The 16,123-nt window shown below is 38.8% G+C and overlaps 2 protein-coding genes across 2 annotated transcripts in view; both read right to left on the bottom strand.

Moving 5' to 3' along the window:
* LOC117984476 (A-kinase anchor protein 200-like) overlaps positions 1-16,123 on the bottom strand; it is a 35,550-nt gene that overhangs the window by 8,332 nt on the left and 11,095 nt on the right. Inside the window, exons 2-4 of the mRNA XM_034971102.2 lie at positions 14,774-14,954; positions 13,665-13,862; positions 12,709-12,831 (exon numbers count right to left, since the gene is read on the bottom strand). Of these exons, the coding sequence (XP_034826993.1) occupies positions 12,709-12,831; positions 13,665-13,862; positions 14,774-14,941 (489 nt within the window). The 5' untranslated portion in view covers positions 14,942-14,954. The remainder of the gene's footprint in view (positions 1-12,708; positions 12,832-13,664; positions 13,863-14,773; positions 14,955-16,123) is intronic.
* LOC117984626 (leucine-rich repeat-containing protein 40-like) overlaps positions 1-16,123 on the bottom strand; it is a 210,114-nt gene that overhangs the window by 188,380 nt on the left and 5,611 nt on the right. The window lies entirely within an intron of this gene.

Below are 16,123 nucleotides of genomic sequence, written 5' to 3'. Positions count from 1 at the left end.
ACCGCTAGCCGAGCTCAAAGCTAGCCCAAGCAATAGTCAACTGTACGTTAGATTGTACGTATAATTAATAATAAGTTAAAAAATATTTTAATCAGATACATGAGTATATTATGAATCTTATTATTAAATTAAAATCAATTACCACATATTTGAAAGATCATCAGTATCACTTGAAAACGCAAAGGCTCGATCGATTTGGCTTATATTTTTTTGGGTTCATAATTTGTCACGACAAGGTTTACTTATAAAATGAAAGATTTAAAAAAAGTCAATAAAAAAACAAACGTGCGATGCCGGAGCGGGTCACTAGTTGGAAATATAACCAACTGTATTTTCGATTAAAGGAAAATGTAAGAAAAAATATACAAAATATTTATTTGAAGAAAATCTGGACTTGATTATGAATTAATGAAGCTGCCCACGCGGGTTAAATAGCGGGTTTTTGCTAGTTTTCATAAATATTAAATCCAAACATTCCATAACTAGGATTTCCGGTACACTGAAGTTCGTGGACTACATACCAATCCGACCGGAAAACGAGATATTAGTGTAAAACGAATACAGATAAGCCTTCCGGGCCCAGAATTACTATTTAAATGATAAAAATTGTATTTTATAGCTAATGCTTTTTGTCTGTAAATATTAACTAAAATAAGAGTAGGATGATAATGGGGCCGATTCTCTAGTACACAATCTCTAAACTAAACTAAATTAACAGGTCTAAATCTAGTGCCATCCTTTTCCGCAAGCAACATTATGAAAGGGATAGCAATAGGTTTAGGCGTGACATTTTAGTTTAGTTTAGAGATTGTGTACAATGGAATTAGCCACAATATCAGTTGGTTTAGTTATATATTTAGGTACTTTTAGGGTTCCGTACCTCAAAAGGAAAAACGGAACCCTTATAGGATCACTTTGTTGTCTGTCTGTCTGTCAAGAAACCTACAGGGTACTTCCCGTTGATCTAGAATCATGAAATTTGGCAGGTAGGTAGATCTTATAGCTGACATTTGGGGAAAAATCTGAAAACCGTGAAGTTAGGGTTAGATTACACAAAAAAATTAAATTGTGGTCATGAACGAATAATTAGTATTTTCAACTTTCGAAGTAAGTGACTATATCAAGTGAAAGGGTATCATATGAAAGGTCTTCACCTGTACATTCTAAAACAGATTTTTATTTATTTTTATGCATCATAGTTTTTGAATTATCGTGCAAAATGTCAAAAAAATACGACTGTAGTACGGAACCCTCATTGCGCGAGCCTGACTCGCACTTGGCCGGTTTTTATATCTATGAAAACTTTCCTTACTAGCTTAGCTTAAAATAACAACAGTCTTTACTACTAATTGTAATTTTTTTCTGACAGGTAAGTATTGAACGGTCCACAAGGTTTGCGGAAACTGAACGACGCGACGGTAAAAAATCCACTTGATTTTTTTACTAGCTAAGTAATTTCGTTTTTATATATCTGCTAGAAGAATCACTTTTTTTTGAGCTAGAGCACAGGTATCTGTATTCAATGCTTTTGACGGGACTTTCGGCGGCCAGTAGAGCATTGATCGGGTTATTATCGTTTCGGCAGATTTTCGTTTCGTCAGATTTTTGTTTCGACAACGAGTCACTTTGTCATCTCAAAAGTACAGGTACGTGCAAAATAAAAGACAGATATATTAATAAAGCATATTATAAAATAAAAATATATTTAACATTCTTAAGGTCCAAACACACTGACCAAATATAGTTTATAAGCGCACTTGAGCGCACTTTGTACTTTTAATGTCGAAACAAAAATCTGGCGAAACGAAAATCTGTCGAATCGATAACAACCCCATTGATCTAGGCTACTTTGTATTTTAGCTAAGTAAAGTAAGTATTGCTTATATATATTTTAAAAACTTAAAATCACGCCAAGTCGCGGCCCTATGGCTTTTACAGAATATGTGCCATACAATATTATTCATGATTCATTACAATTTGTTGATAGGATGAAACTGTTAATTGCATTCGGTAGCACCCCACCGTCGAACAAAGGTCGAAACGATGAACGTAACCATTGTCCGAAACGAACAACAATATGCACAATACGCCTAACATCCGAGGCGCACGCACAGGAAGCCGGCTACCTGGTATTGTTTAACAGATTCACGTACATAAATATAATGACTTTTTTCGTCACTAAGGTCGAACGCACATGGCAGACCATGGCTAGGCATGGCAGACCACGCTAGAGTTAAATTTTTTAGTCTGTTCCGTGTCAGAGGGCAGACAGATATTTACTAGACGATATACGCGACTTGGTTCGTGTGATTTTTTTTTAAATCCCATGGGAACTCTTCGGTTTTCTTGGATAAAATTAGTCTATCTATATTCGTATATAGGATGCAAGCTGTGTCTGCATCAAATGGATAGAAGTAAGGTTTTTAAATGCTGCGGGGAACTCTATAATTTTCAGGGACAAAAAGTAGCCTGTCTATCCCCGGGATGGAAGCTATATCTGTACCGTCAAAATCGGTTAAACGGTTGGGCCGTGAAAAGCAAGCAGACAGATACACTTTCGCATTTATAATTTTTATTAGTATGGAAGAATGGATTAAGGGCTCTCAAAACCGCGATGCGAATTCGCAACGCGTACAACCGTGCTACGCAATTTCGCGCTACAATTACAAAGCGTCTTGTTGCCGAAAATTGTCTTGCAAGTTGCAACGGGAATCTACGTCGCAACTTGCAAGCGCTGAACTCGCTCACAGGTTTTGAAGATGCGACGCGATGAGGTTGAGGAAGCCGTCACTTCGCGGTTTTATGTCCAAAAAGAAGACAACAATCCAACAATCAGTAAACCTCCCCCTATACTCGTGAATCCGCAACAGTTTCCGACTAGCAGTTTTCTATGCCATTATACCAAACACGACTGCAGGTATAAATGTGTAGAAGAATTTAGATTTTTTTTATTCCACTGTTTGCTCACACCGTGTCGGTCATTATCATGCCGCGCGTTGTTATTTAACTCTGAATATATAACGGTACTAGAATAATGTTTACAAACAACTTGTAGACGTACCTCTCTAGTGTAATTAAGGTTATACTTCATACGCGCTTCTAAAATCTAAATACAAACGTATTACGCCTATTATTCTATTAGGTACATATTTGTTGTTTCACATCTAGAACTAAATCAATTATTATGTATGCTTATGCTCGCAACTTCGTTCGCGTGGACTACACAAATTTCAAACATCTAGTTTACCCTCTTAGGGGTTGAATTTTCAAACATTCTTTCTCAGCTGTCTATACGGCATAATAGTTATCTGCATACCAAATTTCAGCCCGATCCGTCCAGTAGTTTAAACTGTACGTTGATAGATCAGTCAATCAGTCAGCTTTTCTTTTTATACGTATGTTTAGATTTATCTCTTCATTATTTAAATAAGTATCCCTTTGTACGCAAGTAAAAGGGCTTTTTTGTAATCGTCAAATAGCGTTAACCTGAGCAATAATTATATTGTTAAGGGTGCTTAGTAGGTACAGAAAATCTGTCAAAACGTCAAAATTTATAAAACGTAAAAACTAATACAATCATATTATAATAGCGAGCTGTGTGAATTATAGCGAAAGTATTTTCGAAAATCTTTACTAAGTCCCCCAGACTATTACGATTACAAAGTAGAACGCCTCAAAGTGAGTTTCACTTCGATATAAACTGAAGGTCTTTTTAAAACATTTAGCATTTTAATCGACTGCAACTAATAAAACGCTAATTACTTACTCTACCGCTGAATTACGATAATATTATCGGTAGGAAAGTGTTTCAGTTTTATTCATTTACGATGAAATTTTATGAAACTTTGGACTGAAAAATTATCTGCATCAAAAAGAACAAGAGAACTGTTTTTCGCCGTTCAAGAAAAATGGACCCATAGTCCGCGACAGGTCGAGATAGCAATAGGGGGTATGAGGCGGGAAGACGCCCCGCACACCCGCGTTCACGCGCACCGGGTTAGCGCGAGGGCTTGGCGGGTGTGCGGGGCGTTCCCTCCCCGATTGCCATCTCGCCCTGTCGAGTATGATTCTACAATCATAGCATCACAATTCACATCTGCAAAACGAGGTTTTTCTTTAACTATTATTAAACTACCTAATCTAACCAACCTACAATAAATGTTAGTAAAAAGCGATTGCTAGAACCTGTTGCCATAGAGTACGTACATTGTTACGTACTTTCTGTGGTACGGAGGATATGATTCCACGCTTACCGACTTGACTAAAGCTCTATGCCATATTACCCTCCATAGTCCATATGGAATGCAAGGTTGCTGACACATATTGTTCTTTCCGTTCCTTACTAACGACGAACAAAGGTTTTTGCTAATTTCAACAGTTCACGTTCCAAATGAGCGTACATTTATCCGATAACGGTAAACAGGCGGTGAATCAGCAACGCCATAATACAATGGAAGACTCATAATAGCAACGATTTTATGTTCACTACAAAATCATAATAGGTAACGATTTTAATTTTTATTTTAACTCACTATTTACAAAATGATAAGCTAAAAATATACGTAAACACCGCATGCAAATAAAGACCGTCAAGTTTAGTATGATTTATCATGTTCCTGTAAAACTACTGGACTTATTTTGATACGATTTTGCTAATATGCTCGCTACAAATGATAATAGCAACGATTTTGAGTACACTACAATTTACAAAATACCCACTTAGACAAAATGATAAGTTAATTATACTCGTAGGTAAACACCGAACACACACCAACACACAACACATGCAAATAAAAACCGTCAAGTTTGGTATGTCCGTTGGTCAGTTATCTTGTCATTTATCATTTTCCTGTAAACTGTTGGACTTATTTTGATTCAACTTTGCATTGATAGCGCTTTAAAGCAGTTTCCATACATTGTTTACGGTTATAAGATTACCAGGAACACTGCAGTTTTACAAAATTTAACGTTGTCGTTTTTCTTGGCGAGTCGTCCTGAATCCTGAGATAAAACTGTTTTTAAACATTCTTGGCAGAGTTTTAATTGTATAGTTGATAGCTGTTGGTGTCGCAGTGAGGAACGCAGTGTCACAAACGGTTTTAATGAACATCAATTATTTTGGTCCATGTATACGTGGTATATACACACATAAGGCTAAGGCAGTAGGCACTATGTGCCTGGGAGTTAAAAATGATATTCTTCGCATTATATTAACGACATAAGTGGTCGCATTGCAGACGGCATCGTGTGACCGGCGGGCGGGTGTAATTTGCATGGGCAATAAATAACGGAGGAGATAGCAGTAGCATCTCGGCCGGTTCAGGCGCACTATCATAATATAAATCATAGTCCGAGCTCGCTATCAGAGGTTGTCGCCCCGTCTTGGCACCGATTACACCAATCGCTCCCAATACGTATCCAGTTACCTTCACTTCGCGAACACCACTGTCCACTACCTATTTTGCAGGGTAAAAAAGTCACACAATCTGCAAGATGCTTATCCCGTTTCAATTCGTTCAGAGTCATTTTACCTTTTTGCTTCTGTCAAGAACTACAAACATATTTCTAACAATATGATTTCCATTGTAAAGGTATTGATAAAAATAAGGAATTAACGAATATTTACAATAATTGCTTAAAGTAATGAATCAGCCAATACAGAGGTTCTTATTTTTTTCTCTGACGATTTGAATTTTGATGAAGTACAGATGAATTTAGGAAGAATCTAAAGAAAAGGAATTTGTTTGTCAATAAATACTGTAGGTTGTTTTCGGGGAAGACATCTTAAGAAGAAAACTCATCTATTATGATATTTATATAAAACACGTCTACGACATTTTTAACTGTGAATGCATACTATCTATATTCTATATCTACCATTTATCTACCTATCCATTAACTACCTATTTTCATACGTTAATTCATAAGTAAAACTTGAATCTTAATTTATAATGATGTCAGTAGGTACTACGGAGCGGTTACTGCGTAAAATGTTCACAGTCGGATGACCAACAAAAGTTGTTAAGTCCATGCAAGTGAAACTGCGGCCGGTCGAGTTTATCTTCACTTTTATTTACGCAATTATCCTCAACGGTAGCCACTAGCCATACGCACATCATACAACCTTCAACGAGGTAAACAACGGAAAAACAGTTTTAAAATAAGAGATAGAAAATAAAACCTCGTTATCTGGTTATATTACGACTAGAAAAATCATATCACTCCGTGTATTACACTCGTAATTAACAAACTATGTATTGTTTTTGGTACATAGTTAAATTTAAATTACGTAACTCAGTTTTAAACAAATTAAATAATTCTTGCAATTCATAATCGAGGGAGTTGTTACAGACAGTTCACGTATTGAATGGAATCCATACAAATCCTAATATTATAAATGTGAAAGTGTGGATGTTTGTCACTCAATCACGCAAAACCGGCTGAACGGATTTGGATGAAATTTGGAATAGGGATAGATTATACCCTGGATTAACACATAGGCTTTTTATCCCGGAAAATCAGAGTTCCTGCGGAATTTTGAATTGAAATGTAAATCCACGCGGACGAAGTCGCGGGCATCAGCTAGTACTTATTATAAATGCTAAAGTGTGTCTGTCTGCTAGCTTTTAACAAACCATCCATTTAACCGATTTTGACGAAACTAGGTACAGAGATAATTTGAATTCCGGGGCCATCAGTTTCCACGGGATATTTAAAAAATCGAATTTTACGTGCATAAAGTTGTGGTATCATCTATAGTACGCGACAGGTTGAGATGGCAATCGGGTTGTGAGGCGGAGGGACGCCCCGCACGTCACTCGCGCTCGCCCGCACCAGGTTAGCGCGGGGGCTGTACGCCTGTTCTGGGCGTTACCTCCCCGATTGCCATCTCGACCTGTCGCTTGCTATAGTTATTACTTTATTAGATACAGAGATAGCTTGAATCCCGGGGATGAATATAGGCTACTTTTATCCCGGAAAGTCGACGAGTTCCCTTGGGATTTTTAAAACCTAACGTCATGTGGAGGAAGTAGCGGGCATCATCTAGTAAAATATTATAAAAAGTTATAATTTTATGTGCATTACAATAACCATTTTCCTAATACCTCCCGTTCTCATAAGAATGCCTGTTCACAATAAAATTGTTCACACAACAATAGTGTGATAGTGTCAGAAGGAAACTAAATCCTTCCTTGTTATGTCAAAGCTCTATTCAAACTTCGTAAGTATTATGAAAATACGACAGATGAGCTCGCGCGGACAGCGGTTGTCGGCCATTCGGTAAACATGCAATATGAACTCTTATAGCTCTTCGAGTTACTTTGCCGGTAGCAAGTTTTGATACATGTACCTACCTATTCATTACAAATACAAGCACACCATTGTCTACACTCAACACGATGCTATAAGTGCTATAACCACCAACTCGATATTAAACTGGTTCCGTTTATAGATACCAAGCTGTTGTTTCTTTTTTATCCGCCACCTTTAGGCATTGGATATGACAAAGAATACCTAACGACGTTAGTTTGGAATGCTTAAAGCTATACTTATTTGTTAGATAATATCGCACCCCTATCTTAAAACAGGTACAACTCAAAAACCTTGCCTTTTGATATAAGCTTAGTTTCTGATCCCTGGCTCGATTATCTATTCCTCTATATTTCGGTGTAATATTCAAATCGTTTTTTAAAGATTTTAATATCCTCTGTAGATTATTAAAACTGTTTTTCTTAATTTCGGGAAAAAGTCTTTTTGACTTGAAACAGTTTTGATTTAGGGGTGCGATATTACTAGGGCATTACAGGTAATAAAATAACAGCAAGTCTTCTATATAATATATAAAAGGAAAAGCTGACTGACTGATCTATCAACGCACAGCTCGAATCAGGCTGAAATTTGGCATGCAGATACCTAGTCGTAGTATGACGTAGTCATCCGCTATGAAAATTCAAACCCTAAACAGGAGTTTAAAATTTGTGTAGTTCATACGGACGAAATCGCGCGCATAAGCCAGTTAAAAATAAATCGCGTATGTCCAATGAGTTAGTGGAAAGGGGAAGTGGTCTGCGAGTGCAGCGGACGCGCATTGGACTAGCGAGGAGCGGCCTTCGGTTCCGCGCCCACGGCAGGCCTCGGAAACCTGCCCCGGACTGCTAATTTTATTTTGCACGCAAACAAGTTTTAATGCAAAGCAAGGAACCCATTTGCTTCAGACTACCACGCCATTTGATTTGAGTCAAGTTAATACTTGAAACAAGTTAAAAATCCGAGATTCTTAATGAAATACCTATGCATCTTCTTTAGAAACATATTTTGTCTATAGACTATGATATAGAATGAATATTTTCTTCTATTTGTAAATCTGAAACAATTTGTTTAATACCTTAATTCTTGCTCCGACACAGACACGCTAGCCCCATTGTAGCCTTAATTACTTAATGGAATGCTATACTTATATACTACAACTGAATAAAACTGTTTTGGACAGTAAAGAAAAAACGTTAGGAATATTAACAGCTTAATAACGTGCTCAATGTGTCACGCCGATGCTAAGTGAGCTTCGCTAAGTTCAGCGAGACGAAAATGGGTTATTGTTTGAGCGTGTCCAAAGCTCGTGGTGGGAGATGAGTGCTAACGACCGTCCACACGTGGTGTGCAGTGTGCACAGGCATAAACACAAAACGTCTTTACCACATTACGATACTGCTATGTTAAGTGGGGTGCATTAGTAGTGTGCTCCGAAAAAATGTAACTCTCACCAATAAAACACAATAAAATTTTGTAGATACGTTCTAGGAACTGATATCTGTCTGTGGTTTTCTAGACTTCTATTGAAATATTCAGTTTCTATTAAAATACACAGTGTCAAGAATTAACACACAAATCTTTAATGCCGCGTAACTTTAAAACTAAAACTATTTTTACGGAAATCTGGAAAAGCATAGAGATATTCTAGAGCGTCAAGCGTTTCTAGAAAAATTACATCAAGTTTGATTCGTTAATATTCAAATGATAACCAAACTACGTTTGTATGTGGCGACTGGCGAGTGATGGAGAGCTCGCCGTTAAGGCTTATTGTTGTTCCAAAACAGAAAAATATACACATATCACCAAAGCTGTACTCACAAATCTTTATGATTCAGCTAGTGTTTATGAAAGTTTCCAAAATAACTCAGTACCAGACCAGACAACATACCTACCAACTTATTACGTGTCTGAAATTTTAAGCTCAAACAGGTACATACACGTCAAATAAGTAACCGGCTGCGGAAGTGCCTAGCTTGGCATTTTACTAGTAATAATAATAATTGGTGCCCGCGACTTCATCCGCGTGGATTAATACGTTTTTAAAAATCGCAATTGGAAATGCAAGCTATCTCTGTACTAAACAGATGATGCTCCCGAATTTTTGCGGCGTGGATTTAGACTTTTTAAGAATCCCGTAGCAACTTCTCCGGGATAAAAAGTACTCTACGAGTATGTCCTTCTATAGGTAATGGGATGCAAACTGTCTCTGGATCAAATTTCGTCAAAATCGATTAAACAGATGTGCCGTAAAAAGCTAGCAGATTCATAATATTTGTATGGGTAGATTGTTTCAATACAGAAAATACACATATCGACAAAACTGTACGCATAAATCTTTATGATTCAGCGAGCGTTTATAAAACCCCTCCCAAAAAACTCAGTAGCAAACAAAATACATACTCATTGCGAGCATGAAAGCTTAAGCTCAAGTCTCCAGTATGTCAAATGTACTGCCTGCGGAACTCTAGCTATGGTTACAAAGTGTTTGTAAAATGCATTAATGCAATATACATAGGAATTAGGATATCATAATAATTGAGAAGCTATCAAACAAAAACGGTGAAACTGTGCGAACTGAAATTTTACAGGTGATACAAAAAACTGGATGAACTGTTACTCTTACTGACCGAAATCACGAACTTTGGACTCAATTTTAGCATAGTTTTTTTTTAGGCGGTGTTGCTTGAGAATGAGTTTAAGTTTGTATTCAGTGATCGAAATAATGCACTTTGGACTCTATTTCAGTGTAGTTTTTAGGTCTTTTTGGTTTGAAATAAGTTCCGATTTGTAGTGGGCTTAGAACGTCCGGATTAAAGAAAAAAAAAGAATATTTACAACAATTCAGAAGCATAATTAAGTTCGCCAGCTCCCTAGGACACTTTATTAACGTTAATATGTACATTTAGAATAGATGTCTTCATTGATATTTTCACAAACGTTGCGGAAGTAACGTATGCGGGTAACAGTGTTTTGAACAATCGGTATTAGAATATACAAAAGTCACGATATAAAGAGAGACACAGAAGTCCGACGCCATTGGTCTCATGGTACATGACGAGTGATGAGGTGGCGACTCTATAGAGTCCTACGTCCTTGTCCCGCACTTACCGAACTATTGCTCTATCTAGACGGCTTCGTCGAACCTCTGTATGTAATATCATAATACTTACTCTGTGCAATAGTGTTATTCACATCGACTATCAATTAAAGGTTCCCAGAACCACAAGAGCGCGGGGTTTCATGTCGTACTTCGGTATGCCGCGGGGCTGGTCGTCGCTCGTCATCAATGAGTTAGTAGCGGCAATGGCACGATACGTCGATATCGCCGGCAGACAATGTCGGCTCACGTTTGGTTAGCGCGGATATAGCACCACTTTGAATTATAATGCGCATTGTTCATCGCGGCGCCCCGCTCCGGGTGCAATGCACTACGTCGCAATAGTTTCTTGTCACAGAAATCGGTGGTTTTCCACCCGGTCAGCCGCAACCCGCAAGGTTACATAACAGACCTTTCTTATAAGTAATAACAATCTTCATGTTACTACATATATCTAATTTTAGTATGTTCATATCGATACAACTTTGAAATGACGATAATAGCGCGTCTTTGGCTAACCACGAATCTCCCAAAAATAATGTGAGAAGTCTAAAAGAAGAAGTACGCGACAGGTCGAGATGGCATTCGGGTAGGGAACGCCGCGCGAGTGACGCGCAGGTTTGCGGGGCGTCCTCCCGCCTCATACCCCGATTGCTATCTCAACCTGTCGCGGACTAAGGTATTCTTTTCAGCTGGAAACATGAAAAGGGCAATTTTAAGAGTTTCAGAGTCAGACTTGTCAATTCAGTAGAGTTTAGAGGTTTTTGTATAACTGATAGAATCGTTGCCAAATATCTCGTTTTTCGTTTCATTAAGGCAAACGACGAAATTAGCTCTAATTTAATCCATATCCAAAGAAACTTTCTCTAATTATAGTAGGTAACAAAATTAAATACGAGTGCAAATAATACCGTGTTTTTAGAGGCATTTATGGGATTTAAGCCTGGAACATTGTGCTTGCTACGCCAAAGGTCTTCAAATAATAACCTTTATTTTTATCGACACTCGCGCTTTGAATAGAGCGGTTAGTTTTTACGATCGTTTTGGCACCTTTAGTTATAAAACTAAGTTAGCAGTTGATTTCAAATCGCCTTCGAGTTTCTCCTAGCGGGGTCGATGACTCAAATAATTAACCAAACAATTTTAAGATCCAATTGCGGCCATATGTTAACAAATGTAGTACATATAATATCAATGTATAAAGTATAAACAGAGTTAGCGGGACGAAAGTGGGCCAAGTCTCTACACACAATAATGGATGGTCGGAGCCGCGAGGGCGCAGGCGAATGTACATCGCACATTGTGAAGTGACCGCGCTCATGGAATACGAATAAGATGTGGTACGAAGTAGAAAGTTATATTGATTATAACATGATTATTGCAACTCACTGCCATAAAATAGACCTTTCACTCATAGTTTCAGCTGCATCTTGTTGAGATGTATAACGAAAAGGCGTTTTTAATAATGTGACTGTTAATGTATCACTGTTTACATATAGATTTTTTTATAGTCTTTAATTTCAGGAGTTTTTTCCTTTTGAAATATGTCACTCCGTTAGTCCTCTACATTTATTAATTACTTGTATGTAGAGGAACAACGGATTGATATATTCCAAAAGGAAACTGTTTAGTAATAGATAGGTATAGTCCGCGTCAGGTTGAGATGGCAATTGCGATATGAGGCGGGGGGACGCCCCGTACACCCTCGCTCACCCGCACTGGATTAGCGCGGGGGCTGTGCGGGTGTGCGGGACGTCCCCTCCCCGATTGCCATCTCGATCTGTCGCGTACTATAGAATATAACTGAATAATTTTTTATTGAAGTAAACTTTTACAAGTGCATTTGAATCGTCAGAATAATTTACCACTAGTTCAGAATGACGTTCTTGCAAACAGGGTATAATAAAAGGGGGTTTCAATCTCTCAAATTCAAATCATCTTTCATTTTATGAACGTTGCAAAAGACCTTTTAAAAAACCAAAATTTGTCATTAAATAAACAATTTAATTTTTCCACATTTTAGGGCTGCTGGAAGAAATCTCTCTGGTAGAGTTATTATAGTTCTTTGTGCGCGACTTTTTACTGTTTTAGTTCTAAGTTATTGGTACATGAATAAATAAACAAGTCGCCGAAATTGTTTGTTATTTATACGCGAGGACCAGTAATGCGATGGCAGGTATTTTTACATATTTGAAATATCTGGGAAGTACATGTCGCGTGAAGCTAACTTTCTAGGCTGGACAAGTCGAGCGTTAATATCTCGCGGGTTTCGCAAGCTACACGAAGCTAGCCGTACTCACCTCCTCGGGCACCTTCTCCGGCTCTCCGTTCGTTTTGGCCTCTTCTTCCTTCTGTTTTTTCTCCTGTTTGGGTTTGTCTTTTCTACTAAAACTGATCGACCGCAGTGACCATTTCTTCTTGACCTGTGCAGGACGTGCAAGCGCGGTTACTATACATCTACCAGCTCGCATGCATGCGTCGACAGTTGAGCGCGTTGCGTTGCCATACGACACGACTGAGGGGCGGCTGCACACTGGCAGCTTGAGCAGTTGAACAAATTGTTGTCAACTGTCCGAGCAATATTTTATTGTTTACTGCTTGAGCAGTCGTTTTAAACAGCTACAGTTGAAAATTCAACTACAGTTGCTATATGGAAATTGAATATCTGCGCCAGAGCAGTCGGCAGCTAGAGAAGTCGAGAGCTAGAGAAGTCGAGAGGTTGTAACTGCTCTACAACGGAGTTTCACCATTCTGCTAACCGCTCGGAGCGGTCGCGACTGCTCAAGCGATTTCGTGTATGACAATGAAAAGATTGTAATTTGCTGTCGTCGCAGTTTGAAGCGGTCAGTCATAATAACTTCATGCTGCCCGCGTGGCCTCCCTAACGAAATAGCATTGAACTAGTTCCGAAGATTAATGTGAGGATAAATGTAAGCACGTGCTATGAGCTGGACATAAATTAAAATCCATTAAAATGTACGTTTAACTAAACCGTGAAGCAGAACGCGTTTCTTTTTTAGATTTAACTGAATAATTGCCAATTCCACTAAAATTGATTAATAACGAATTGCTGCAAGAATTCGTACAATTAGGGGTCTTACAATTATTGGTGCTTATACAAACTAAGCTACTGTAAATAATTGTGATCTGTAAATACTGGGAACTGATACTCGTATAGTTTTCTTGTGGTCCAATACACATATAAGATTAAAATAATATGACAGTTTACAGAAAAAAGTTGGGCAGCTTATCTTACCTTTTCTTTCTTGGGTTTTTTGGTGTCCTCTGGCGAAGGAGTGGACTCTCCGGCGTCTGCCTTCTGCTCGCTGTCGCCGTTCGTTATGACGACGGAAGATTCTTTGTCTTTTTCTTCTTCCTGTTCTTTGCCTTCCTTCTCTGTGGTAGCGTCCTTTTCATTCTCTGGCGTGCCGCTGTCTAGTTCTTTTACTTTTTCCTGTACCATTCAGTTCGATATTAATATTTCTTATTCATTTTCAAGTCATCGTAGCATCCTAAGCCTATGTAAGAAACCTTTAATAAACAGGATACGATGACGTGTCCGGCATATGTATCTTCGTTAACATTCCGACATATTCTTAAATGGAGAGCACAACATTCCATCAATGCTACAATCGCATTACGAAGCTACATACATTCTCGACGATCTAATACATAATATTATAGTTACATGAAATGTAAAGGATCCCTTATCGTGGTTATTTTTAGACAACATGATAACAAATTAAGCAGCAATAACTCCGACAGGCAAGTGTGACATTCGAATGCGGGTCCGTTGTTGAACCATTTACAATTCCCAATAAGGGATTGTATCTAATATTCCCTTATTACGAAACTTCATTCAAATATTTTTTAGTTTATAAATTAATTATCTAACGAAGTCAATATTGAACTAATAATGGAGTAACTAAACCGTGTAGCACCTGTAATAAACTTTCAGGGGGCATGAGCCTCATAAAAACCTAGTACCTAGCTGTATCACATATCCTTATTATAAATGCCAAAGTGTGTTTGTTTGTTGGTTTTTCCTTCAATCACGTCGCAACGGAGCAACATTTGCATGGGTATAGCTTAAGACCTGGAGAGTGACATAGGCTACTTACGTTACGTTTTATCCCGGAAAATCAAAGAGTTCCCCACACACGTACGAAGTCGCGGGCATCAGCTAGTGAATAATAATAAAGAGACTCGATGTAATGGAAGTCGTGCCCAGGAGTTCCTTTTGGAGTTTTTGCATGAAAGAATTGTGAAGTACTCGGCTCGCTCACGCTCTTCGCCTCCTTGCCGCTGATGTCCACCTCGCCCGGCCCGCGCTCTGCTGCTGCGCCATGGTCATAGGTCACTCACCGCTGTGTCGTGTATGTGCGCGTCGCCGTTGAGCTGCGGCTTAAGCGCGTCGGCATCGGCGAGCTGCTCCACGCGGCCCTCGCCGCCCGCGCCCGCCGCCACCTCGCCCGCGCTCTCCGCCTCCTTGCCGCTGATGTCCACCGAGCGCTTGCTCTGCTTGGCACCCATACTAGCTTCTAGCCTGTATACATACATCACACAAAATACTCAAAACGAGCCATGACCAAAATTGATGTCCTAACTTTTAAATCGGCAAGTTGCTAAATTATTATAGTTCCTAAATGCTATTTACTAAGCACTATCGACCGGTCGCCGGCGATCGACACATTCTTTAGTTAAAATAGGCGTGCACGCGGCGGCGTTATGGCGATACACTAGCAGTGCAAATTTCCCCGAGCACACACTGGCAATTCATTGCAGTCGGAGAAACATATGAGTTAATGTATTTGTAGGGAGTCAAGAAGACGCTCCGGGAACATGGGAGCATGTACCGAGGATCCTCCGATTCGGACCATATAACCGAGAGATTGATGGAGCGATGAGAAGTGGTGGGTTAATCGCCGTCAGCCAGTCAACAGTGCTTAATAGTACTAATATGTACAGTTTGCATTCCCATCCTGCCATCACTATATTATAATAGAGAAAGTGTGATTGTTTGTTCTTCAATCACGTCGCAAAGGAGCAACGGATCGACGTGATTTTTTGCATGGTAAAAGACCTGGACCTGGATATAGGCTACTTTTGGAAAATCAAAGAGTTCCCACGGGATTTTCAAAACAATAACTCCACGCGGACGAAGACGTGGGCATCAGGCTAAATTCGTAAAATTTTGTAGTAATCGTCACGCGTCTAAATATGAATTATTTACTAGTCTCGTTTAGTAGAAATCCGCCTCTGTCCCCTTATGGCTTATGTCAGGACGGAACTAACCGTAACTGATGGAATATGTGACACATCGATTACTGCTACGTTCCGCCATCACAGCGCATATCGTTCGTAATGTCACGGAGAAAATGCCGTTTTTGTCTAAACGGAAAGCATAAAAGTATGTTTACAACCTAATACGTATTAGTAACTTGTGTAGCTATGATACCTTTGCAAACTTTAGGAAATAGACAGTATTGAACTTGAGTACCTATAGTTTAGGGTTACAACTACGTCAGCTGTAATTCTGTGAGAAAACAGATCAATTGTAAAGATTCTTGTCCCGGTAAACTCTACACTTATGCAAGATGACCCTAGTGATATTTTATATTTTTTCTTTTTAAGCGCAATTGTTAAACACAAGTCATTAAATGACCATATTGAAAATCGAGGTTTTGGATAGGGTCAAGTATGCTAGATTTTATC

This window comes from Maniola hyperantus, chromosome 8 (genome assembly GCF_902806685.2).
Source record: "Maniola hyperantus chromosome 8, iAphHyp1.2, whole genome shotgun sequence".
Taxonomy (NCBI): domain Eukaryota; kingdom Metazoa; phylum Arthropoda; class Insecta; order Lepidoptera; family Nymphalidae; genus Maniola; species Maniola hyperantus.
The sequence above is the reverse complement of the archived record's forward strand: the minus strand, read 5'-3'. Positions and strand labels throughout refer to the sequence as shown.